The sequence below is a fragment of the Aythya fuligula genome, chromosome 28, assembly GCF_009819795.1.
Source record: "Aythya fuligula isolate bAytFul2 chromosome 28, bAytFul2.pri, whole genome shotgun sequence".
Lineage (NCBI taxonomy): Eukaryota > Metazoa > Chordata > Aves > Anseriformes > Anatidae > Aythya > Aythya fuligula.
In genome coordinates, this window is record NC_045586.1 from 122,671 (window position 1) to 149,617 (window position 26,947).

The window sequence follows — 26,947 nt, forward strand, 5'->3', positions numbered from 1 at the left end:
GTCAGAGGTGGGGGCGTGGCCAGGAGGGAGAGAGGCGGGGCCGGGCTCTGGCGGAGGAGCAGGAGCCGCCGCCATTTTGGTGTCGCTGCCTCGGCGCGGAGCGGGGCCGGAGCGGGGGCCGGGCGAAGGTCGCGGTCCCGGGCAGCGGCCGGGAGGATGCGGCGCGGAGGAGCCTGACGGTGAGGGGGGCCGGGGCCGGGGCGGGGTGGGGCCGGGAGAGGGGCTGTCGGCGCTCACGCTCTTTTCTCCTCCTCAGGGGCGGAGGCTTCTTGGGCGCTGAGGAGATGGACGCTGGAGCCCGCCCGGGCGGCGGCACCCCGGGGCAGCCCCGCGAGTACAAGCTGGTGATGCTGGGCGCCGGCGGCGTCGGCAAGAGCGGTGCGTGCGGGGGCCGGGGCCGCGGAGAGGCCTGAAGCCCCGTGGCCTGCTCGGCCTCGGCGCCGTCTTCGCGGGCCGGGTTCGTGTGTTGCCCGCCCGGGGCGGGAGGGAGCGCGGCGTGGCGTCGCTTTCCGTGCTCTGGGGGGAAAAAAAAAAAAAAAAAAAAGCTTTTAGCTTTGGTTCTGAACCCTCTAACGCCGCGTTTGTTGAGGATAAGAGTGTAGTTCTCCATGTTTCTGCGTTGTTTAATCTGTGGTTCTTGGTAGTCTTGCATTGTTTTTTCTGTCAGCTTTATCTTCTAGCTGTTACTTGAATAACATCAGGTAAATAACGCACGTAGGCGTGTTGTGAAGTGAATGCCGAAGTGGCAGGTATTTATTAGGCTTATGTGACTGTAAGCGTCCAATTTTTGTTTCCAGCCATGACTATGCAGTTCATCAGTCACCGATTTCCGGAGGATCACGATCCCACAATTGGTATGAAAAATCTCTTTTCTCTTTACTCTTTGCCGTTCACTCCACCTCCTAGGAGACTGAGGTGCTGTCGAGTCCATTTCTGTAAAGCGTTCAATTTAAAGGAGTCTGTAAACTTGGCTGTAAATTGAGGAATCAGGTCCCTTAATTTACTAATTTAAAGCATTAAAAGTTTTGAGACTACCATAAGGACTGGGATACGTATCCTGAGTTCTCTCTCTTGAACGTTTTTCCCACCATGTATTTGTTTGGGCCACATGCTACCTGGTATTTGTATGTTGACAAACAAGAATAAGAAACTTCTGAGGGGTGATTGCTAGTTTTCTGTTCTAAAAATCTAATCTAATCTGATGCAGATCAGTTACTGTTAATTTGTCAGACCAAACTGTGCTTTGTAATTTAGAAATTTCACGTTAATGGGTGAAGTGCTTCAGAGCTTAATATATTGTTATGTACAGTGATGCTGAAGGGCCTGGAATACCTCCGCTCAGGTTGTTCAGAGAGACTATGAACTTTCTGTCCATGGAAATATTCAGAAGCCACCTGGATGTGGTCCTGAGCCAAGTGGTTCTGGGTGAACATGTTTCAGCAGGGTTTGGACCAGATGGACCTAGTTGAGAAGACACTAAATCACGAAGCAATCAAATTTTAATTTGTTGTTAAATGAAGATCTGGCTAACTTACTGTTATAATATTAACAGCTTACATGGTTCTTGTGTAACATTCTGTGTATTGATGACTAATGTATATTGCAATTGTACTCCAACTTTGTTTTTTCTGATGTACCATGAATTCACAGAGGATGCTTATAAAATACGAATACGCATTGATGATGAACCTGCCAATCTGGATATCTTAGACACGGCGGGGCAGGTATGTAAGTACTAATAAGTGAGTAGGAGGGTGTTAGGAGTCTGTAATGATCAGTTACAGAGACAGAAATCCTGTAAAAGTATGTCTGTCTTTACTTCCAAATTGTTTTTACAGCTGTCATAATTCTTCTAAGATCGTCTTGATTATAGCATCTGTATCATTTTATATGTGCAGGCATCCCAGGCAGTACTCGTTTCATATACTGTTTTCTTCATTGCATCTTGCTATTCATGCTCAACAAGCATATTGGCTGAAAATAATACGCATTTGTATAATTTCTATAGCAAGGGAAGTTTGGTATTAATCCAATAGTATCTCATCCTACATGTAACAGGATGAGAAGACAGATGACCAGTTTGCTAATAGAATTTTTATGCAGCTGTTTTTGGAATACATACTTTGTTTCCTATTTTAAGCAAACTGGAAAGTCATCATACTTGTGCAATTGAAATATAATTGTTTGTTTCTAGGCAGAGTTTACGGCCATGAGAGACCAGTACATGAGGGCTGGCGAGGGATTTATCATCTGTTATTCAATCACAGACCGACGCAGTTTCCATGAAGTACGTGAATTCAAACAGCTTATCTATCGCGTTCGGCGCACTGATGACACTCCTGTGGTCCTGGTGGGAAATAAATCTGATCTGACACAGCTACGGCAGGTAAATGGCTGAGAAATTGGCCCTCCATTACATTTCTCCTGTAAAGTGCAGTAATAAATGAGGTCAGATTCCCTTCCTCAGTTTTTTCTGCATGTTTACTATACAAGTTGAACATTAGAGAAGTACATATTTAACCTGGTATGTGTTGAATAACCAAATGCAATCACAAAGGTAAAGTTTTCAGATTGATTCTAGGAAGAACCTAGGTTGAAACTCAAAGAATCAATCTTCTTTAATTCCTGAGGAGAGATGCTGTTAATAGAGATACAGCGTTCCGTGAACCACTTGCAAATACTACTACAAATTACAGATGCAAGTGTGATAAGAATGGAGGCATAATAATGGGGAACTTAGAATCTAAGAATGGACAGAAAGAAAATGAGTTTCAGCTTAAGGAAATTGTATTGTCTGTGGGGAAAACAGTTTGAAGCAGAGCTTTACTTTATGGAAAAGTGACATGAAAAACAATTTCCAGAAGTGCTGTTTCTATACCTGATTTTTTTAGTTTGCGTTGTGGCAGGAAAATCATGATAGTTAAGGTAGAACCCCATGCTAAGAGGTGTAAAGCACCTTGGAACAGGGAGTGGGTGTCTGTCTTTGTATGTCTTCGGCAAGCCTGGTGTTCAGGAAAGGTTTTGTTCAGTTCCGGGAAGTGATTTGACAAAAATAATAGATTTTAACCAAGAGAAAGAAATACCCTGAACTGACCAAGCTGACAAATACTTGTATTAACTCTGAGAACTGCTCATATTAGGCAGTCCGTGATTAAGTTCCAAGAAAGGAATTCTTCTTCAATGGTGTTTTATTGACCAGAAGCTGCCATGTCCGGAGAATCTCTTACAGATGATTGCATTGCTTGAGAAGCAATGAGTGACAAAGAAATGGTTTTGTAGAGAAAGATTTAGACATCGGTTGAAACATGCTGTTTGGAAACTAGGAGAGGGTGCATGTAAAGTTCTGGGCTGAGCAGACTAGGAAGAGGTACACTTCATGGTTTTGCCTTTCTTGATAAGTCTGAACTTTGTTTTAGGTCTCCAAAGAAGAAGGCTCTGCTTTAGCTCGAGAATTCAACTGCCCTTTTTTCGAAACTTCAGCTGCGTACCGTTATTACATTGATGATGTATTTCATGCTCTTGTGAGAGAAATCCGCAGGAAAGAAAAAGAAGCAGTAATGGCAATGGAAAAAAAATCCAAACCTAAAAGCAGCATGTGGAAAAGACTAAAGTCACCATTTAGAAGGAAGAAGGATTCAGTCACTTGAACGGAGATAATTCCTCTGCAGAATGAAACCTGTGAACGGCCATTTGTAACCGAAGTGGTTTAGTGACATTTCAACAGTATGTTTTAGACTGACAGGACTTTTATGAGGGAGTGTGTAACTTTACCAATTATTTTTGCTTAAATTGGTATTCTCTTCATTTTGGATATTTAACTTAAGACACAGTAACAATTTTGTTGTCATTTTTTGACTGGATCCAGCAAATACTGTTTATATGTTGTTGATTACAGATGCTGATAGGTTTATGACACTGCACTTTTTAATGTTTGTCTTTGGTCACTGCATACTGGAAGTTGAATTGTGTAAAAATATTGCTGAACTTCTACCCAGCCTAACTTAATTTTTTTCCTAGTTGTTTGCACAACAAAATTTTGCTGCTCTCCAGAACAGTAACCCACATTGTGAGAGAAGGCTTTTCGAGGTCATCCTGAGAAATAGTTTACAAAGTGTATGTCATGACTCTGTCAGGTTACGTATTGGTGGCAATGAAGGGAAATGTACTAGAGGGGTTTTGTTGTTGTTGTTCTCACTGAGAAGAATATTTCTATCAAAAGTAATGTGGTATATCTTGTGCAAGTTTATCTGAGTTATCAGTTAAATCTCAGTGTGGTAGGTGGGATTCTAAACAAGTCAGAAAAAGCAAATTATGGTTCCTATGGCAGCTATAACTTGGCAACAGTGCATGAATATGTAGCATTTTCCTACTGTATATAGCATTTACTGTGTTGTCATAGCATGTGTAATGTAATGATGCTGTAGATGCTCTAGAAACTACAGCTTTGAATTTTCTGACTTGCTTTTTAAAATGACAGCTGTAATGGTGCAGTGGCTTATTTATTTACATTCAGTTTTATATTATTATTTTAAAGGAGCCAGTATCATTGAGTAGAAGTCTTTAATGTAGTCATTTCAAATTATTTTATGATAACTACTTTGTAAAGAAAATGACTGAAACTGAGGTATCTGGGCCCAGAATTAATATCCCTAACGCTGGTAAGATTCTTCCAATGCTGTCTTAAAAATAGAACTAGTGATGCAGTAGAAGGAAGCAACTAGCTGGGCACAATGACAGATTTATCTTGACAGATATTCATATCCCTGACCTTAAATATACAAGAGGTACAGTTAGTGCATGTACATTTGTTTTTTTATGCTCAGTAATCAATGATTCAGTTAAGAAAGTGCTTCTGAGGCAGATGCTCTGTGCATAGCAGATTATTTTTTGCTTTTGAGGTGATTTACATGTACATTGGTTATAGAATTTAACTCCAGAGCTGATGTCACAGTGCTAAAAGGTCACTGGAGAGATGAATGTCTGGTGTTCATTTTTTAAATAGTACAGCAAATCATGATGAGGTGACTCAGATGTGTTTAAAACACCTTTCTTAGAGACCTAAGTGCCTAGAATCTTTCAGCTTAGGAATGAAAGAGACTGTAGACTGTAGGTATAGTATAGCTTCTGTTAATCTTTGATCATCCATGTCAGTAACTGTTAATCTTACTGACTAAAAATAAGATCTGTAACGTCAGTCTTAGTGTGCTGCATATGTGCAGTCAAAACTGAAAATGAAGTCGTTCAAATTTGTATGTAAAAGGATCTAGTACAAGTAAGGATAGCAAATATAAACCTTTACACTTCTTTCTAAACTCTTTACTATTTAAGTTACCACTGGAAATTCTGTCCCTGGTGCTTTTAAGAGTATTTGCTTTGTGTGGGATTAAAAACAAATTTATAATAAAAAAAAAAAAAATTGGGGGTGAGCATTTTTTTTATTTTATGTTTGTAGCTGAGCTAAATATCTAAATTGGTCTCTGTTTCTCACTTCCTTCCACAATTCCAGTGTTACGATACACTGGTAATCATTGCACATAACGCTGATTGAAAAAGAGACTGAGAATAATTCGGATTGTTGAGAATGTAGGACCTGTTTTAAATGAACTGTGTGAGCAGTTGTGCATATCTTTTCAGTAGTTACTGGTTTAGAACTTAAAGCCCTAGTATTCATTCATTGTTGGAATAAATAAATGCTGTCTATAACCCTTAAATTAAAAATCCTAGGAAAACCATTTGGCAGAGAATTTGGGGTGGACAGGAGTGACAACTAAGATGTTGCTCTAAAAGCAGTTGCTGACTCTGTCATAACAATTTCTTCAAACCAGACTTCTGGGACTGCTAAGCAAGGGACTGATTGTGATTACAAGTTTTCCCCATGCTTTTCCTTAATTCAGTAATTTAACATAAGCATTAGTCAGCTTCCTATATTCAAAGTTTTCAGACAGCATGCAAAGTTAACCTGCCAGCAGTACTGAAAGCTATATGGGACTAATACTTACTTTCACCTTAATGTAACTGATGTGTGTGCCTTACCTGATTCCTTCAATGCAATTCAAGTGTTTACTAATGCCTTTTGTGAGCCTGTTGCTTATAGAACTATTAAATCAGAACAGCAGCAAGCACTTTTTTTTACAGTATTATTCAAACAGAGTTTTATTTTTATCATGTATAAATTTGTACACGGGATTATTGTTTTATTTGACACAATATAGAATTTTTAATACAAAATTTGTATTTGATGTTTTAATGTGCGGTGTGTAGCATGATGGGTAGAAGGCTGCTTAGCATGCGAATGCTGAAGTAGCAAAGTTTTAAGCTACTTTGGAAAATGCTCATCTTGCTAGCTGGTGGCTTGAAGGTAAAATAATAGTAATAATAAATTTTAAAAATGGAATTGGCAATTTATGTTTAAGTAGTGCAAAGCTTAAAAATTCAGATGTCTGTTGCTAAAGCATTTAAATGACAGATATTTTGCAATTGTATTACTTTACATTTCTATGGTCTACATAAGGTGTGTTAGCTTTTGCAGTTCTAGTTACAAATAATGAAAGAATTACTGGACGAGTTACATGTCTAAATCTTCATCCAGATACTTCAGTACTGGGATGCTGGGCTAACCAGTCCTGTGTTTTCTGATGAATCAGAATGATTCTCTGAGCATTGGTTGTTTGTATGTTATTATTTTGTACTGATAGAAAGCAGCTGTTCGGAGGCTCCTTTTGGTCTATGTCATGGTTGTTTTTTTCACCCCTTCAAGGTGTTATTAGAAATATAAAAATTACTTAAGAGTATTTTCTAAGTAGTAGTAAATAGTACAATTGTGACGGCCTTTGTGGTGGTATTTTCTTCCTGCGTTAGTGTGCAGTTTTTCATTTAATACTGTGTCTCATTTGTAAGCCAATTATAAAATATTACAGGTCTATCTAGCTTTAATACATTAGAAGCCATATTACATTGCTGCTTGCCCGATTTTGCAGGCAACTTAAGAATATACAGACTATCATATTTTCTTAGGGATTTCCAGTAACTCATTCTGCTGTCACCTTGCTCATGCTCCTCTTGGTTTTTGTTTTTCACAGTTGAGGACATTCCTTATTTCCTGATAGTTTTGCTTCTTTACTTGTCTTGGGGGAGAGAGAAAATATCCTAATACATCTCCCTGTTAACCCTGTACCTGCATAAACCTTCGATTAATCCTGAGTCAAGTTCAGAAATGCAATGACCTTGTTCTCATGCTTGGCTGTCACTGGTCTTATTGTTGCTCCTGTTATTTGCAATGGAGTGGGCCAATTTATTCGAAGTCAGCATGTTAAAGTGTAGTTAAGTGGCAGGAGGTGGTTCATTTTGCTACATGACTGTCATACTTCCCTAAAAACAGCAAACGTAATTTAACCCTAAGGAAAAGGCTCTTCTTGAATCTTTTTTTTTTTTTTCTTTTTTTTTGGCTATATGTCTTTCAAATGTAGACTGGAACAAACTTCGTTGCCAGCATTCATACTAAAAATTATCAATACATAAGTGCTGTGGGTAAGATCTTAGAATGAATTAGGGGAAAAACTCAAATTACCTTCTTGGAAGCAGATGGCTATGGGCTTAGTGTCTAGGCTTCTCCCTGGAAATTTAGAAGCTGCTTAAGGCCTGGCTCCAGTGATGACCTCTTCCTTAAACAGCATGAAAATATCTGTGGAATGAAAAAAAGTAACACCACTGCATTCCTATAACTCTTTCTCCAAGGTGATTGTCAGCTGCCATTTGTCTGTTATCTAAATAGTTACAGGAGCTTTTTTCTCTCTTCTCTTCTCTTCTCTTCTCTTCTCTTCTCTTCTCTTCTCTTCTCTTCTCTTCTCTTCTCTTCTCTTCTCTTCTCTTCTCTTCTCTTCTCTTCTCTTCTCTTCTCTTCTCTTCTCTTCTCTTCTCTTCTCTTCTCTCTTCTCTTCTCTTCTCTTCTCTTCTCTTCTCTTCTCTTCTCTTCTCTTCTCTTCTCTTCTCTTCTCTTCTCTTCTCTTCTCTTCTCTTCTCTTCTCTTCTCTTCTCTTCTCTTCTCTTCTCTTTTCTTCTCTTTTCTCTTCTCTTCTCTTCTCTTTTCTTCTCTTTTCTCTTCTCTTCTCTTCTCTTTTCTTCTCTTTTCTCTTCTCTTCTCTTCTCTTCTCATATAAAAGCTTACTGTAAGGGCAACTTCGATCCATAAGGTAGTTTTTTTGTTTACAGAAGTTAGTACTATTGCATGTTCGTTGTTTAGGTCTTCAAGAGTTCAGATAGGTGTAAAATGTGTCTTGTCTGGGAACAGGGAGAGCTTTTCGGTGTTTCATCCCCCTGAGGCCAACATCGGAGGTGTGTTTAAGGCAGTAATTACCAAGATATGTTCACAAACATTCCCAGGAACAAAGAAATCATAGCTAAGGGTCTAACACTGTCATAATGCACGTGTAGTTGAGCAAATGTTGCTGTTGTCCACTCCGAGCATACTAAGAAAAGCTTTGTTATGTTCTGTGGTGCTGATACAGCTTTACTTTTGCTTGCTTTTATTGTGAGAATGCAAAACTGTAACACCTTCTTACTGTTGATAGAAGTCAGTCTTTTGCTGACATAACAAGAAATTGTTTGCAAAAGTGCAAAACTAGTAAAAAATTAAGATACGCCGATGTTAATTACATATAACTGAGAAATCCTGTGACTTTCTTACTGAATTAAAGTGGCAGTACTTTATGTTGGAAGACTGGAAGGGTGAAAAAAATGCTATATAGAAACCAGATAACTAAGTCAAGTATCTGGGTCACAGGAGCTTGCTGACATGCCTGCTCTTTTACACAGGTATAAATCCAGTTGCAAGAAACCTTACAAGATTTAAGATGCATGGTCCTGATCTGATCCTTTTCCTCCAGCGCAAGCCAGCTGTATTCTGGTTTGCACTTTGCCACAGCAAATGACTGAAGCTGGAATGTTGCACAGCATAGACTGAGGTCATTTCTTCCAGTGAGTCTGCGCATTCAATTCATGGAAGATGCACAAGAGGCATATGACTTGAATTTGCACTGCAACAGCTAAACCACTAGATGGCCTACAGTGGAAGATGTAACCAGTATTACTCTGGATGGAAAGGTCTCATCTAACACGCACCTTCTTTGCTAATAATCAGCTTTAAATCCTGCATATAACTTGAATACTCTATGAATAAATAAACCATAGAAACACACACACACAAAAAAAAAACAACAACTATGAAAACATTATTAAAACTTAGTGAAGTTTGAGATGTTACCTTAAAATGGTAACTTGAAAGGATGAAAAGAAAAAAAAAAGTCTTATTAAAACAACCTTATTGCATGGCCTAAGCATGGTCACACTAACACTCATCAACCAGTAAAACCAATCCTGCCATAAGATCCCAAAGGACAGTTGTGTGGTTGGGTTGTTGGTTCCTTTGGTTCCTTTTTTTTTTTTTTTCCTTTTTATTGCAAAGAAGAGACTACAGCACTTTGAAAATATAATTAGAAAAGGTGGAACTTCTTCTGGGGCCATATTGTGACTAATGTTGGAGTTGCAAGGAAATAATATTCTCTGCAGATAATATTGATAACTTTAGAAAAGGTATGGGTCGGTGATGGCCAAGCTACCTGTTCGGTCTGTTAGCATCCAGTATGATTAGATGATATTCTGTAAAGCCTTACTATTAGATTTCTGTCTGCAAAGTGCAGCTTTTGCGCAAGGTCATCTTTTGCATTCACTCCTTTTATAGATTTTTTTTTCCCCATGATCCCCAGACCTTCTTTCCCCCCCTCCCCCCTTTTTTTTTTTACTGATATATAGGAAAAAAAAAAAAAAAAAAACAAAAAAAACACATAATTACAAGAAATATAGTAATATTATATAATTATGTATATTACATACATGTAAAAAATCCATAGTATAAATATCTAAAGCTGACCCTTAACTTTAATGGCCCCTAACCCTAATGGCCCCTAAAACTACACTCATGGATGATAATCTTAATGTTCCCTAAAACATAACAAACCTATCTGTAACACTAACCCTAAACTCTGACCTGAACCATACCCCTAACCCAAACATCCAGTTAGGGAGGGTTTCCCCCTGGAAGGTTCCTTCTTGCATATCTTAAGGAAATATGTCAAACTTAAGAGTGAAGGAAGTGTAGCAAAAGGAACAGATTCTAAATTTGCTGAAAATTAAACTAAACCCAAACCAAATGGCCTCAAAGAGTGCTTGCCTTTCTGCTGCTTTGTCTCCCTCCTCCTTTTCCCATCGTTTCCCTTCAGTTATCTTCTTACTTTCTCCTACTTATTTCTTGGTATGTTTTTCCTTTCCTGTCATGTTTCCTGACTGGCCTGGGAGATAAAGGATCTTCTCAAGGATCACAGAAAGAAGAAAGTAGAACAGGTATTCAGACAAAGCACTTGAAAGAAAACCAGGCAGGTTTGACGTTACAGACCTGTGTATAGACATCACAATTTTCTGGTGTTGTAGGTTCTGAGAGAGCTTAACTTTAAATAGCTACTAGCAAAGATTTGTTAAATTTCAACAGTAACAGTACTAGTGTTGGGGCTGTTTCATCTGTCTCAAAGCGTCTTTTTAAATGATTAAGATCCAAAAGCTGCATTTTAACCAGGGTGGGAAGAGAGGCCTAAAACATGAGGCACTGCCCAGAGATGGGTCTGGTTGCCCTGAAAGGGAAGGGGGCTTGGAGAGAGATAAGCTATTTCTGACTCTGCCTGTTAAAGGAAATGCCGAAAGAGCCCTGACCCAGAGTGTGATCAAGAAGCAAATCGCATTACCATGGTAACTAGTCCTGCTCCTCTGTTGAATTAGGTGAGGTAGGAGCTGTCAGAGAAGGAGGGGCCCAATTATGCTGCTAGTGAAAGCAATGGCAAAAATCCCGTTGATTTAAATGGCAGCAGCGCTCAGACCCAAAGAAGGTGGGAAGAGAGTCAGAGCAGAGCTTCCATGCTTTTCTAAAAACCATTTCTCTTTTCATGGTTTGTCAAACCCATTCTATTTGCTTTTTTTCTTCTTTTTCTAATGCAAATTCTTTTGTTTCTGCTTCAGCTGAATGGTGTAAGAACCTGAAATGGGATGTTTGTTAAAGGCATGCAGCATTAGACACAGAAGCCAAGTAGAGAGGGGCAGAGAGATTTTTGCTTTCACATCTTCCACAGTAGAAAACAGTTAGTGACTGTGCACTTTGGCTGAGCAGTTTGAGTCAACTGCTTTGCTAACTGCAGTTATTACAGTGATGATAAACTGGCGGTGCTTAAACACTGGGATCAATCACAGCGCAGACAACAACGTACAGCTGTTAAAGCACAGAGCCCTCTTTTCTGAGTTGTCAGACGTTGGCTTCAAATGCACGCACGAGTAACAAGGCTCACCGCATCGCAGTTAGTGGCTTCTAATGTTTCTGGTTTCTGTGTAAAGCACCTCGTCAGACTGCCATTATAAAGCTGTATGGTGGAACTGAATTTAAGAAAGACCTCACCAAAGCAGGAGTCAGGTCATGCTGATTAAACTTCTTGAGCATTTCAGTAACTTCCTCCTCAGTATTATTAAGTTTATGACTAAAATAGCTGAGAATGACATCAGTGAATTTGGTCATGGCACCTGTTGCACCTTGATCATTTTCAACTTGTAGTGGAGTCAAGTTGAAGAGGTGTTTGTTTGGTTTGGTTTGGTTTGTTTGTTTGTTCTTTTAACGTTCAGTGTAAAGTGTTTCCCAAGTTTCCAGTTTTTCTATTGACCTTAACCTCCTCCTTTAAGAACTGTTCAAAATTCCCAGAATCAAAGATCCCACCTTTGACAGGGTGGGTCAAATTGAGGCAGAATTTCCATGTCGACTTCTTAATATTTCCTGTCCTTTTGCACCCCTATGCTGCCTTGACCTCCTGCCGAAAATGTTAACTATGTTCACTATGGCACATTTGTATTAGAGAAGGCATGCAAAAATCTTCCAAAAGTGCACTTTACAATTGGAATTCAAAGCACAAAAGTTTGTGATATTCTTATCTCTTGGATGTGGTGCTCCCTCCTTTGAAAGTGAGCCGTTCCTTTCTGGTGGAAAATCGTGTATGATGAGCACTGACCACATTCAATTTTCTGGACCATTAAACAATCATTTCATAAAATGTGGACTGAAACCATCACGTTCCTTAAAAACGAGACCTGAAGTTCACGTTAAGTTTATTTTAGGTATTTAGACACCTAAAATACCTTTGGATCTTGCTCCTTTGTGATAGTTTCCCTTTCACAAGGGAAGTACACAAAGAGTGAAGTACAGCATTAAAGTGCCTGCTGTAGCCTGTGTTGCTGTGGAAACACAGTTCAGTGTTCTGTGCTATTTGGCATTTTCTATAGGCATGGCTTTGTGCCTAGCAATGTTATTCTGATGTGGAGCTGCAGAAAAAGCCAGTTACAGAAGCCAGATCACTGTACTTAGGAGAGACTGGTGTATCTCACACAGTGATATGGACGAAAGTGTTCCTGAAGAATTCAGTTTTGCCTTGGAATCCAGGAATGTGTCTAGATTAGAAATATAAAATTCAATTTGCATCTTTTTCTGCTCATTGATATTTATTTATTTATTTATTTATTTTACTTAGGTTCAAGTTAGCCAGCTAATAAACATCCATTCATATTAAATTATACCCATGTACTAAGGTGTGTGGATTATAGTTTTTGTATATGCTAACATTTAATTAATTTTTATGCTTACATTGCCTGGATTTTGTTATCTCTTTATTTCTTTGAGGAAGATTTTATGTATGCTTTTCCTGTGAACTGATACAGCAGAAATGCATGCTTCTAAAAATGTTCTTCATGTTCAGTACAGTTATGCACGTGTTGCCGACAGTCAAACAGGGCACATCCAGCAGATAAAGTGATTTAATTTTTATTTGTACGCTCAATGTGCGTTAACAAATTCAACATACAAGATAGCATTACATAATGTCAAGTAGCTTATAGCATTATGCAGTTTCACACATGTTGAGTTAGGTTTTTTGCCTTTTTTTCTTTTTTTTTTTTTTTTTTTTCACACAAAGTTGTAACTGTCCAAGTTAATTTTACAATAGAAGACACAAGGTAAAGAATAACCACATCTGGGAGATTTTACAGTGAGTCCACTGTCACTTACTGTCTATTTTACGTTTTAAAAATATATATATCTGCACATCTTCAGTTTCCTATTATTCCAGAAGTGTTGGAGCTACTTCTACCTGCCCGATCGCCTACGTCTATTCACCCTGAGCATGTTTCCTTGACAAAGAAGTTCATCTTTTGTTTTCAGCTAAAAGAATCTTATACAGATCATCTAGGCTTAAGCATGCTTTTCACACTGAAGGAAAAAAGGGAACTTTTTTTTTTTTTTTTTTTTTTGTTAGTGTGTTCTATTCAGGTGTTTGGAGCGTCATTGGAAAGCACAGTTCTGAGGAAAAGTTCCTAAACTTCAGCAACACAATTGCTTAGTGCAAAAATGAGGAGTTAAGTAGATCTACACCAGTTTCCAAAGGAGAATTGTTTGTGGCTGTAAGCCACCAATAGCGCATGAGCTAGAAAGCATTTAAGACAAAGATAAAATCTACTATAACCTCAGGCAAAAATCCTTGTGATCAAGATCAATTAATCACTAACAAAAGTTCACGCTTCCATCTGCCATGCAAGACTGACAAATAGAGAGCTTCAGATTCAATGCAACTTCAGTTGCTAAAAAGACACTGTCTAGAAGGAAGTTTCAATGAGTAACTCGTTATGAGTGAGAAAATTCAGCTTTCCAAAAATAATTTCTAAGGAAGGAATACAAAGTATTGGCAACTAACAAAGTGCTAACTGTTCGCATGAAGAGCCATCCCAGCAGCAGTTGCTTTACATTTTGGTTGGAAAGAAAACTAAGACTTGCTCCATTATTCTACTTTCACAAGTAAGAAGGTGGAAAGGATCATTTTTCCAAGAGGGCTCTAAAATTCAGTAGTCAAGACCTGTAAATGAGTTAAATGATCTTTTTTTTTTTTTTTTTTTTTTTTTTTTTTTAATTATGGTACATTATTTACATTCCACAGGGCACAGAACAGACTGGCTGCCTGGATGCAACTAAATGAATACTGAAAATTTGCAGTCTTCTACATGCCTCTTCGCAAGCTCAGTTCTGCTTTATATTTCCACTGGAGACTTCAGAAATAATTTGAATTTCTACAGCTTGTTATGAATATTTACACTCAGCTTACCAGCAATGTTTACAATTCATTATTTGCTGCCAATTATCATCCTTTCCTGGCTTGAATGTAGTAAGAAGCCAAATCATGTCACTTGCCCAGATATTAATCTGATATTAAAAAAAAATGTCAGGCTAGTGTGTTTACAGTGAGATCTAATGCAGCTCTTTCCAAACTTCACTCATATTTCTGGAACTTTATGAACTTCTGTTCAAAACTACTGACTATTCAGGGTTAATAGCCTGAAGTGCTGCAGGTTGTATTTATCAAGTAACATTTTTTTACATTTCAGAGGAGACAATAGTAAGCATGTTCTAAGTCATATTCACAGTTTAAGAGCTAACTCAAGCTGCTTTGAAATCCTAAAAATTAACTTATTGAAGACTTTGTTCTGTAGTGACAGACTTTGCCCTAAGTTATTTTTTTTGAGAGCTGTCATATGTAATGCAAATTCACTCAGATATGAATTTAAGAGAAGGTTGGTGAAGTTTTCATTTTAAAGCTCTTTTCCACAAGCTATTTTCTGATCTCAGTGTTACGCCATTACAACAGAACTTACCAATCATGTAGAATTTCAGATTTAATGTTTAAAATAATCAGCAAGAGTTTCCTTAAGAATCAATGATGCCAGTTTTTGTTTTTCTCAGGCCCTTCATGCACAGACAGGGTAAAATAAAATGTAATATAGTGGAGTTCCTCCAATTCTATTAATCTGTAAGATCACGTCTGTGCTAATTTCCATGTGTCAAATGCAAAGTGATCAGTTTGTTGGTGTCTGAATTTTAGATGCAAACCTCTGATGTAGCCTTACAGCTCCATAGCAAGTATATCACAATGTAAATATTTGAATACCTGATAAATTAATTATTTTTTTCTCTGAAGGAAAGTGCCATTTTCCCCTGTATTTTCCTTTTGCATTAGTGCAGAATTCAAAACCACCTTTATATGAAAATGCAGTTGGTACTCCCAAACCAGTAAAGAAGAGAACTGCAAGAATCAATGGGCAGGCAAACTAACAAGGAACTAGAGGTTAAACAGCAGAATTCAGAAACTTTGGGAGAAGCCTAAAAAAGACAGGCCAATTTTGGTGAATACCAGCAAAGACAGTTCGGCACAAACACAACTTCCATAGTGACAGATAATTGTATTAAAATCTGCAACTTGATATTGGTAGTTATACTAATTTCAGTTTGTATTAGGCATGCAATAGCGTGATTACACTGTTATATATATTTGTGGTATTTTTTTTTTTTAATTTAATGCTCTTTAGAATTTTAGTGCCCTGCAAAATCACATCACTAGAGAACCGATCAGCTGCTGCTGCTCACAAAAGTTTAGTTCTACAGCTAAAACGAAGTTTAAGTCTGTTCTATGAGTCAGCTGTTGCTGCCGCAACCTCTGCTAGTATTCGCTCAGGCTGTGCCATTTGGCCACTGGCTTTCTAGGATTCTCACACACCTCTCGCCAGTGTTCCACACCAGCTGCGGTGATGCTGTGTGCTCCCAAAATCAGCCGTCCCACCACTTCATTTTTTGTGGTACGGTCAAAATCAATAACTAGAAATTCAATGCTGATGTCAGGAAGGAGATCGACAGGGATGTCATAAATGAAGGATTCATTGAAGACAGGATTCAAAGTGCACTTCTTCACGTGAGTCTTCTTTTTTGCTATACGCTTTCTTCCATAATAAACGTTCACCTTAACATAGGGATCTGCCATAGAAGAGAGAAACAAACTAATAACACAGTCCAGTAATGCTCCTTGAGGTAATAGATATGGTTTAGCTTGTTGAACTTGAGCCAGCTACAAGTTAATTGTGCAAGTCACTTCGCCTCCCGCAGTAAGGGAGTATTGTTAGCACATTTTTTCATTGCAGGGCAACCAGCTTGAAGTTACCACTTGATGTTCTTTACAAGTTTCAGCCCTGTATGGGAAACTGGGAGAAGCAAATTGCATGTAAATTGTGGTAATTAAGCCTAGAATTACCAAACAGGTAGCTTTTTGGTGAGGTCAGTGTCCAAGTGGTCAAAACCTTCATTTTTTAATGTCAGCTATAACAAAAAATATTTTTACCCAAGTTCAGGAAATAGTCCCACAAAGTGTCAAAATGGTTTTAAGATTTTGTGGATGGAAAACACTTGTAGTGGAAGGTATTAAAACCAATAAAAGTTGAAAACAATGCCTTCATTTTTCTACCAGCCTCATTATTTTATCAGTCAGCTTGCTCTTTATGCAGATGTTTGTTTAGGTTTAAAATTAAGATACCTGGCATCCAGTCCTTTTTCACACATAGTGCAAGTTTTGAAGCTGGAAGGCACTTGCCCAGCTCACAAAATTAATTTTAACTTCTTAAAACTGAAACAAAGATCTCACTCAGAAAAAAATACATATAAAAATATAAAAAGATCATATAAGGAAATGGTGATAGCCTTGTGAGATTCAGCAGGTATGAGAACAGTTACTAAAAATGTATCCTGTATTTGGAGATCATACATGGGAAGCTTATTTTTTTGAGAAAAAGTTAAGACCTACAATAGAGAATTAAAGCTAGTCTCCATTCTTTTTTCTGTGCACCTCAAAAAGCTGCAGAAACAGAACTACATTTGGTATCAGTCAGATAATAACTACGTCTCAAGTTGATTCCAATCATTTTCCCATAATTCAGAAAGAAACCTTTGTTAGGGGGATTCAAGAATCTGGGAAGCTGTGACTGCAGAATAGGAACGCCACTACAGCTGCTCTTCTCTTCACACAGCAGAATTTCCCAACAAACAACCAAACAGAAATGTTTTTAATGTCACAGATCATTCCAAATCTATCTCCTACTCTTTTACTCCCACCCTCTTCTACCCTCTTCTGTCAGGGGCAGGATTTGAGGGATGTGCAGCTCCTAGTGGACATAATGATGGTAAGGGAAATGATGACTGATGGCAGCATGGAGGCACAGAGATTTGATTGGATTCAGAAAATGCTACCCGCATGAAACTAGATGGTGCCAGAAAGATGCAACTGTTAGTAACACATTAAGGAAAGATTTGGTCTTGTTTGTATAACCCTCTGTTGATCTGTTCAGTCACTTAGACTGATCCATCACCCTTACAAAGAGTTGGAGAAAAAGCAGTCCATCAAAAGATGTTCAGATAAGACAGGTAAAAAGATCTGAAAGTGAACTGAACATCTAGTGACTTTTCCAGTGACTAGAAAAAAATCACTTCTAGTCAGATAGATTCTTCTCTCAAGAGAGCACAGCATTTTTCTTCTGCAATACAATTCCCATCCAACAATCAGCAGCTACTGTGCTCTGTTTGTAAAATATATTCTCTTTCCCTTCTCCCCCTAACCCAGCTTGTATTTTGCTATACTTAAAAGTTCTTTCACATTACAAACGACAATGTGGCATTTTGTTATAGCACCCCCAAACTGTGTAAGGGTGTCCAATACATCAGTCAACCTATGAATTGCTCTCTGCATGTCCTTGTGTGACTCTGTGAAGCAGAGTGCAAACACATTTAGAGCTGGAGTAAATAGCTTCTACCTGAGAGGCCAGTGATATCCATCTTTGGCAAATGTCTGGCTTTCAGCACCACAACAGTCATTCGCTGCGCCACAGGTTGATAAGACAGTGAGACTTGCAGCTCTCCTCTGCTAATGCATTTCTGTGAAAAAGAAACAGCAACAAAATGGTCTTATAAATATGGGCAAATGTTCGAGGTCACCAGAATTCTTTCCCTACACTAAATGCCTAAGAATTTGGAAAATTCGGTGGTCTATTTACTTACATTTTTAGCTTTAGCCACATGAATTCTATAGAAGGAGATGAAGTTGCATAAGGTAAAAATCATCCTGTGCTCTGCACCCTGTGCTTGCTGAGCAAAGTAAACATTGCTACAGCTTTTCCCCTTGAATTCTGTTTTCCTAAGGGTAAACCTGGTGGACATACTTAGAGAAAAGAGCAGCTCTGGCTACAATCTGAGGTGTGCTTCTGGAAACAGCTGTGGGTTTTAGCAGCTTTGTATATTGACTTTTGGTGTAGCTTAGATTGGAGAGTAATGAAGTTCTGTAGGCATACTTTGAAAGTTTCAGCATCAATTGAGTCTGCCAAGGTAAAGGATGAAGATAAAAGAAAAAAAACGATTCCATTAAACTTTCTGTACAACCTTTCAAAGAGTAACATTATTAAGATTATTAGTTTTGTTTTCCAGATGGTATTCATTAACTTTCCTTGAGATGACACTAATTTAGATTAAGTTTATTTAGATTACGTTCACTTGCAATTGAGGAAAGCAGTATGGGTATGAGATTGCATGGTGTCAGTAACAGCACTGATGGCAGAGCCACTGCAACAACTCATACAGTTGCATGCTCAAAGCTCTGACTTGGCATCTTGCAGTGTCCCCATCACTGCCTTGTACTTGTAGCCCCGCAGTACAGTACAAATGGAAGAATTCTCCTGCCTTCCACCAGGAAAATCACTACAATAAATGTGAGCTGTGCTCTGGTGATCGCCTAGGAGGACAATGTTTTTCAAACGCTCTTGCTGCAATTAGTTGGAGAAAACTGTTTGTAAACTTAAACAAAGAAAATGTTCGTTCTAACTGGGGTAGCATTGCTTTATTTCAGTAGTTCCCGTGTGTTTACTTTGAAGACAAATTTTTCAAAAGTAAGGAACGGCAGCCATTGCTGCGTATGCAAAATTATGGGATGTGAGTACACACAACTTCATACAGTATATTGCTAATATGTGATTTCCTGGCCCAGGAGGAAATATTAAGAATTTTGGCTTCCAGAATACAATGGACAAAGGGAGTACCTTTTTCCATCCCTTTTAGGAAGGGAGCAATATTTAATAACCTTCTCATACTGTTGCTAGCTACTTAATAATATAGAAAATGACCCTGGAATAGCACACAGGGCCACTGGTTATCTATTGCAGTTGTTTGGTCTGGTGCTTCTCAAAAGGCTCGTTATCTGCATGAAGAAGGAAAATGTGATAGTAAAAGTTTTATGATAACATTTTTTTTAATCTTTTGAGGAAGGGAAAACAATGTGTGTAGCCTTGGTGGTGTATGTTGTCAGCATCTTTTGTTCTAAACTAATTTAATTTCCATGTGATTTGCATTAGATGGTCTGTCAGAAATTATTGGGAATGTTCATTTCAATGTGCATCTTTGCTGGCTTGGGTAAGTGCAATAATTTACTGGGTTTTAAAAGCAATGCAATATTCCAGATTTTCAAATTTCCTGTAACACTGAAAATTATGTTCAGTAACAGCTGTTTTGACACTCTGAAACTATGCAGATTTTCAATGCGCACCCAACACCAAGGTAAATCTATCTTTAATTACTAAGAAACGTTAAATAATTTGCATCCTTGATTAAATCCATTTTTATTTAGCATGATCTTTTCCTCTATTTTTAATCTATTACTTCTAGAAATTCTAGCAGATATAGTCAATGCATCGAAAATAATACAATAAAAGAACCTAAACCAGTTACTTGTTTTATCAGAATGTAAAGCATCCCAAGAATTTTAGAAAAGCAAACACCAGAACTCCATTCTTATTGTGATTCTTTTGGTTTGTTTTGAGGTGCTGACAAAGTCTCCTTTAAATAACTTTACAAAAATAATAAAAATTAAAAAAAAAAAAATAATGCTACATAAAATAGAAGAAAACTTCAAGTAAAATACGGTTGCTCTAAGGCATGATGTGTTTTATAGAGCTCAGCAACAATTTTCAGCATGCTTTGGCAATAAGTGACCCCAAATGACATTTCCTATTGAACCTGGAGGACAGGCAGCAAAAATAAAGTAAGCAAAAAAACAAACCAAATAAAAAACACCTAAGTACCACCCCCCTATAGCAGAGGAGGACCTGGGGTGCTGTTGGATGTAAAAGGCGCTGCAAACCGGCAGCACGCCCTCGCAACCCAGAAAGCCGACTGCACGCTGGGCAGCACCAAATGTGGTGGAGCAGCAGGGCGAGGAAGGGGGGCGTCCCCCTCTGCCCTGCTCTCACCAAGACCGCCCCTGAAGTGCCGCGTCCAGCTCTGGGTCCCCAACACAAGGCAGATGTGGGGCTGTTGGAGCGGGGCCAGAGGAGGCTGCAAGGCTGCTCAGAGGCTGCAGCACCTCTGAATCACCTGCGGAGATTGTTTCCTGAGGACGGAAGACATCTTCATTAACGTAAGCCATAATTTTATATGGATTGTTTATCTTTCTAGTTTACAGCACGAGACACTAAGAACAGGATTCATTTCACCTGGATTTTAGATGTCTACATTTGACAAAACCAGCTTAGACACACTTCATCCTCAAGTGGTGACAAAAAGAGGGTGGGATTTATCTGAGCTGTTTTAGATGTCTACTCCAGGCCAGGAAGAATCATACGTCAAAGTCTGATGACTATGCTGATGTTCTTCTACTGACTTACAGCCTATAGTAACAAATTTGGATGCAGACAATTACAAATGTAGGTGTCTAAAATGGTCAGATGAATCCCTCTTTAAGTGAGATTTGTCTTTGCAGAGCAGGATATAGTTACTCAGAATCTGCAATAAAACTTATTCATAGCACCCGTCTCTCTAGCCGTCCCCCACAAACACAGTCTGTGAAAGAAGGCAGGCCACCAACAAATGTCCCTTTCTCACATGAGCTCCTTATTTGCAGATGGGCATGCTTTTTTCTTAGCATCGTTGATTATAACATTCCTCATTTGCATGCCTCTGTAATGTCTATGCATTATCAAACCTCCATAACCACACAGCAAAGAACCGCCAAACTAAAAGAGCACAGCCATATATTATTAAAATAATATGCATCTGTGGAAAAATGGGTTTCATGCCTAAGAATTCCTGCTCACTAGATCACAGAGGCTCCCGAATCAAAAGAACTGGAATCAAATATAATGCAAGCAGTCTCAAGTCACACCACATGAAGTCACTTACTTGTATGTTCCTTTTGAGAATCTCCCTGGTCAGCTGAACCTTCCCAGTGCTGGGATCCACTCCCGCAAGGGGCACCATGACTTCTCCAATCACATCATCTCGAGAAAAGCGATCAAAGCTCAACACCAGGAAGTGAAGCACCAAATCCTGGAGCTGGCTGTAGGGGATCCCGTAGAAGGTGAAGGTTTCGTCAAAGACTGGGTCCAGTGTCTTGCGAAGGACACGAGTCTTCACTCGATGCCTTTTGTCTGGAAGAATTGTCATCTTGATGTATGGGTCAGAGCTCTGAGTGTGTTCATCCATAACTGGTAGCCCATGAGCCTCCTGAATGGTAACTACCAGTGCTTTTTTGGGAAAGTTGTAGTCCACTGAGAAAGTCAGTTCTCCCAACATGACATCGTCCCCTGGAGAAGACGGGGAGGAAGTTTTACTTCCTCCCGGGGTGAGGCTTTGATCTGGACTTAGTTCATCTCCATAATCTACTTTTATTGGAAGCTGATCAATGTGGGGAGCTGCATTTGGCCCGTCTGAAGCTTTATCAGACCCTATTAAACCAGATTCAGCAGCATCCACCAAAATGTTTCCCCTTCCAGTCTCCTTAGGAGTGCCGTTCTTGTCTCTCCGGATTCGGTTAATTTTCTTCTTGTTACTCAAGGTCTCCGGATAGATACTGATGCCTTTCAACATGTGAATGAACTTATATGGTGGGGTTTTGTGCTTTTTTTCTGATTGCTGGTGACAGCATGTCCACACAAAAACTGTTACTGAGACAGAAACCACAAGGACAGTAGCACCAATGAGGCCTGCCACAACTGGAGAGACATCTGTAGGGAAGACAAGGCAGTGAGGAGATAGCTCGTATCTTTGTGCTTGCCATAGCCCTACAAGAGCTGACGCATCTGGATAGAAAATCTATAGGATACTACTCAATAACCTTTGTATCAAAGCTTCCCCAGAGTAAAAAGTGACTTCCTGTAACTTCTGTGTTCCTGTGTGGGAAACATTTTGCACTCCTACTGACCTAAGTTTTACTCTTGGCTGATCTCCTGATCTTGCTAAAACCAATCTCCCCTATTACCAGCAGTAACATAGCTCCACACGAATAGAATTCCTTGATTTGCAGGAGAGTCTCTTTTTTATGTAGTGCCTTGTTTAAAAACATTGCACAGTTCTATTTTAACAACAGGAAGGGAACGATAACTACAGACAAAACGCTGGATCTGTTCTTATCCATTATGAACAATTTAAACCTTGGATAGATTTTTTTTTTACTTTTTTTCTTTCTGGTGGGGGGTGAATATGACCCTGAGCTGAGCTGTATAAGAGAAAGGGACAGTGTGTGAATGTCCCTCTAACATGATGACGATTTGTATCACGCTGCTGGATCGTTTTTCCCCCACTTTTCATTCTGACCATTCCCACAGCCTCCTCTAGGAAAGTGGGTGATGCACGAATGTAGTGGTCGCACTGGTCTCACCCAAAAGTTGAGGTTGCTCTCTAGCTGTTCTTCTGCGTTGCATTCAACATTTCTCTGCTTTTTCACCCCAGTATTGCTATTTACGTTCTTTCAGCTTTTGATGAGCTGGCAGCTGCTGACAGAAGTCTTCCCACCCCACTGTTACCAAGACTCCTTCTAATGTGAAAAATCTAATGTTCAAAACCAACAGACAGAATATTCTGTATTTGTATTTCAGGATTATTTGATATTTTCTAGAGTTTGTCAGTTGGATTCTTCAGCAATGACAGGCCAGAATAAAAAGGCACTGCATTAATTTCTAGCAACCATGCTAGTTATTTTCTATTTATAACACTTGACTTTGGGGAGGTATTGAAACCTCCCCAGAATGAAACCAGGAGTTTTGATTTCTCCGGTATATTATATCGATGTATTCAAGAAATTTAGTCAAGGGCCACCAAGATAATTAGAGTTGGAGCAGATGGAGGATGGAGAATGGTGAGCAGATGGAAGATGAGGATGGATTGAAAGAGCTGGGTATGCTCAGTCATAAAAGAGAAGGAAAAGGAAGAGATCTTTTTGCTGTCTTCACTTTCTTAGTGGGAAGACAGCGCTAGGCTCTTCTCAGACCCCCCCTACAGCAAAGGGATGAAGAGCACCACACACAGACTGTAACACTGGGAAATACAGGGAGAAATTAGAGGGAGGGAATTCACAGTAAGGATGGCCAAACACTGCAGAGGGGCTGACAGCCTGGGGAGACTACGCACCGGAGATGCTCAAACGGGCCTCAGCAACCCGATTTCTCTCTTCTAATGGCCAGACGTTAAATTAAGAGCCTAGCGCACACAGCAATGGCAAAACCCACCAAGCAACCACAGCACCTTATCTTCATCAGCACTCCTACTGGTGACATCGTGCTATCGATACCGAATGATTTCTGGCCCAATTACTGCAGAGACAATCCCTCCTTTCAGGGCAGCAGATTATTCCACGGCTAATCAAAAGAAGACCAACACAGGCGAATGATTGCATTGAGGTGCTTGCACGCTAGCTGTGGGTAGTATAATAAGCTGGGAGAAAAGGAAGGGTGCCTCTGAGCCCAGACACTCCTCCTCCAGTAGTGCACAGCGCAGAAGGCATTTTGCAAACACCTTTACTGCAGTTGTCATAGAACTGCTCCCTCTCTGAAGCAACTCCCTTCCTTCCCTACACACAATATTCAAATTGGTTTTTAATTCTTGCAACATTCATATCTTCTGCTGGACAGATGCCTTCTGCAAGACTTTCCTTGACCCCCTTAAACTGAGAAGGAATAAGTAGGAGTTAGAAATTAAATTCATCTAAAAAGTAAACAATCCACTGATTCTGAGGTGTTTACCTTTCTGTATAGTCTAAACATCTTAAGGTTAAAAATTTACTTGTTACTAAAAGCAATGTTTTTATATTACTGTATTACTTTGGCAATTACGGTATTGGTATCATTATTATTGTGTTATTGCTTTACTAATTATTGAAGCAAATTTTTTGTGGAAGACAAACCCATCTAGCCCTGTCTTTTTCTTCACAAGTTTTGCAAATTGTTTCCACAGTAGAATAGAAAACAAAAAAAATTATTGCCATGACAATAGCTAAATGCAACAGCCGGTACAAAAGATAAACTTGTCTGATTTTCTTAATTTCATTCTGTACCTTAAGCAACAGAAAATAATCTTCCAAACTCATACCTGAAACTGCAGAGAGCATCTTAATTTTTTATCTTCTCTGTTCTTTCTACATTATTTTTCATTCAGGTTACTAGTCCTGAGGACAAGACCAGCAGACTATAACCTGATTATCTGATAAACTGAGGGAAAACTGTGATTTTCAAGTAACAATACGCCTCCTTTTTGCAGAATTAGGAGAATCACATTTAATTAGATAGAAATCTTCCCTTACTGAGGCTGGATATCGTTCACACGGTGACCAACTCCACAGATAGATCTGGCTTAGGCCCTACTGCCAAGCACAGTCATGGGACAGGAATAACTAAAGCAAGAGGTATTGACAACATTAACTAAACAGTAATATGCATATCTTTATTTTGTTATTTAATGTTCCTTGAAATGAGGCAATTGGTCTTTAACAGCCAATTTGAATACAGTACAATTCAGCCATATACAGATACAATAAGCTTCAGTGCATATGCAAAAAAAGACAAGTGCTGAAACTCCTTTCTTGTCCTGATCTCAGTTTTTGTGGGTTTTGTTTCTAGTGTGTCCTGAAAGAATCAGCTCTTGTACCTTTTATTTCCTGATACACGATCTTAGAAGAAGCAACCAGCAGTCACACTAGGAAGCGTCAGCTGAGTCTCTGCGATTTGTCTTCCATCAAAATGTCTGATCTCCTGAATTTGGCTCCTACAATGCCTTGTGGCAAAGAGTTCCTCAGCTTAGTTATGTGGCCTGAAAAATCAACTGCTTTAATTTTGAGCCTACCTCACCTCACTTCATTTGATGCCTGTTCTTGTATTGAAAGAAAGAGTAAGAAATGATCACTCCCTACTTGCTCTGTGCTTCTTCTGGCACCTCTCTTTTCATGGCTGAAGACTCCTACTTTATGTAATCTTTCCATACATTCATGAAATTTTTCCCTAATTCCTTATAGTTTTAAGCTGCACAGATACAAAGCTACCTAAAAAAATACTTTAGTGTAGCTTTTGAAGGTTCTGCACAGAATAGTGTTTTGAATGCCCATTTTAAATAACACAGCAGCCTATTTTGTCCCCTCTATCAAAAATAACTTTTTTTTATTCAAAATTTGTAGATGAGATCTTTGTTCTGATGTGATGCTAAGATTTAACTGAACTACTGACTAACTTTTTGGGATATGGAACGATGTTTTCAATTAATGAAAAATCATTGAAAACTTCTTTTTAATACTGGTGTTTGCTGATTATACCCTAATGGACACCGGTGGCCAGCAGCTGAATTATGGCAGTACGAGGCTCTCGGGTTCCAGGAAAGATGTAAAAGGTAAATGCGCATATTAGATAAATGGTATAGCATGGATTATTATTATAAAGCGTTTTAGAATTTAAAGGAAATGTAGTGACCGTGCTTTAACTCTTGGGCCTTACAGCTGGAAGGGAAGGTCAGTCCATCGCTGGAGGACAGAAAGAGGCAGCAATTTGAATTTGCGAGGCTGGAGAAACCAACCTGACGCACACCCCAGCTGCCGTACCACCAGGCCCTGCGGGCACAGCACGAGCACCTTCGCGGTCGGTGGGGAGGCAGGCAGACGGTGCTGCCGGCGGCCCAGCCGGCCGCGAACACCTCCCGCAGCCACGGCGGGGCCCACGCGTGGCCGTGCGGGGGCACTTCGGGGCCGTCTCGCAGGCGATGATTTAGCAGGGCTGCCCGCCGCCTTCCTCGCAGCCCCGGGGGGCCTCGCTCGGCCGGAGGCTGCCGCCGCCCCCGCCTCGGGGACCCCCCCGCACCGTCCCCGCCCTCCCCCCCCCCCTCCCCCGGTGGGCACCGCCTTGCCGGGCCCGCAGCCGCTCCCGCGGCCCCCGGCGGCCCGCGGGGAGGCGCAGACAAAGGCTGGGGCGCGGCCGGGCCCAGGCATCGCGGTACCGGCGGCCGGGCCGAGCCGCGGGGCTCCCGCTCTTCCCAGCGGGGCTCTTCCAGCTCCGTTCGCATCCTCTCGGCGGGGGGGGCGAGCCCCGGCTGCCGGTGGGTGTTGGGGTGTTGGCCGCCAACGGGGCCGTCGCTGTGAGGCGGGGGGGGGGGAGGGAGGGGGGGGGAGGGAGGGGGGGGTGCGGCGGTGGCACCAGGCAGGGCCTGGCTCAGCACTGGCGGAGGGGGGCGGGGGGGGCTCGGGGGTGGAATTGGAGGAGCGGGGCCCTCCGCGCGGCCCGGCCCCACTCACCGAAGCTGGGGTGGACGGTGGTGATCTCCGCCATGGTCCGGGATAAGCCGGAGCGACCGAATATGCGGAACCCGGTGCGGAGGCGCCGCGGTACCGGCCCCCGCCCGGAGGATGCTCCTCGCCCGGGATGCAGGAGCTGCCGACTGGTCCCGATGCAGCGCACGCCCCGCCCGGCCCCGGGACCGCCTCCCCCCCCCACCACCACCACCTCCCCTCCCGCACCGCCTCGCCCCGCCCCGGAGCCGCCCGGCGGTGACTCGGCAAGTGGCGGCGCTCCGGGCGCCGAGCCGGGCGGGCGGTGGCGGCGGGGACGGGGCCGCGGGCAGAGGCGAGGCCCCGGGGGGCAGCGGTGCGGGGGCTGCGGAGGCGGCGCTCCCGCTCCCGGGACACAAGGGGCCGCTTCCGAGCGTTCGGGAGCTGCG

The 26,947-nt window shown here is 40.7% G+C and overlaps 2 protein-coding genes across 4 annotated transcripts; one reads left to right on the forward strand and one right to left on the reverse strand.

Moving 5' to 3' along the window:
- The first annotated feature begins 80 nt into the window (after positions 1–80).
- On the forward strand, positions 81–6,228 carry RIT1 (Ras like without CAAX 1). 2 transcript variants are annotated; one of them, XM_032204459.1, is made up of 6 exons: positions 81–179; positions 257–378; positions 798–854; positions 1,651–1,724; positions 2,195–2,386; positions 3,417–6,228. In XM_032204459.1, the coding sequence occupies exons 2-6, from the start codon at positions 285–287 to the stop codon at positions 3,645–3,647; spliced, it is 648 nt and encodes a 215-aa protein (XP_032060350.1). In that variant the 5' UTR covers positions 81–179; positions 257–284; the 3' UTR covers positions 3,648–6,228. The 2 variants fall into 2 exon arrangements, with proteins under 2 accessions (XP_032060350.1, XP_032060351.1); XM_032204460.1 differs by lacking the exons at positions 81–179; positions 257–378 and adding an exon at positions 509–701.
- Positions 6,229–12,882: 6,654 nt separating this feature from the next.
- SYT11 (synaptotagmin 11) lies at positions 12,883–26,689 on the reverse strand. 2 transcript variants are annotated; one of them, XM_032204346.1, is made up of 4 exons: positions 26,526–26,689; positions 21,161–21,984; positions 17,752–17,872; positions 12,883–15,928 (listed from the first exon to the last, which is right to left on the reverse strand). In XM_032204346.1, exons 1-4 carry the CDS (start codon positions 26,557–26,559, stop codon positions 15,618–15,620), a joined length of 1,290 nt encoding a protein of 429 aa, XP_032060237.1. In that variant the 5' UTR covers positions 26,560–26,689; the 3' UTR covers positions 12,883–15,617. The 2 variants fall into 2 exon arrangements, with proteins under 2 accessions (XP_032060237.1, XP_032060236.1); XM_032204345.1 differs by having other exon boundaries at positions 17,749–17,872; positions 26,526–26,688.
- Between the last annotated feature and the right edge of the window lie 258 nt (positions 26,690–26,947).

What these genes read in the sequence shown, in the direction of transcription:
- RIT1 (XM_032204459.1), top strand. Translation starts at nt 285, where the DNA reads ATGGACGCTGGAGCCCGCCCGGGCGGCGGCACCCCGGGGCAGCCCCGC. An exon ending in CGGCGGCGTCGGCAAGAGCG is followed by an intron (nt 379 to 797) that starts GTGCGTGCGGGG and finishes TTTTGTTTCCAG; the next exon opens with CCATGACTATGCAGTTCATC. An exon ending in TCTTAGACACGGCGGGGCAG is followed by an intron (nt 1,725 to 2,194) that starts GTATGTAAGTAC and finishes GTTTGTTTCTAG; the next exon opens with GCAGAGTTTACGGCCATGAG.
- SYT11 (XM_032204345.1), bottom strand. Translation starts at nt 26,559, where the DNA reads ATGGCGGAGATCACCACCGTCCACCCCAGCTTCG. An exon ending in CACCGTCCACCCCAGCTTCG is followed by an intron (nt 21,985 to 26,525) that starts GTGAGTGGGGCC and finishes TCTTCCCTACAG; the next exon opens with ATGTCTCTCCAGTTGTGGCA. An exon ending in TATCACTGGCCTCTCAGGTA is followed by an intron (nt 15,929 to 17,748) that starts GAAGCTATTTAC and finishes CTTCTATGGCAG; the next exon opens with ATCCCTATGTTAAGGTGAAC.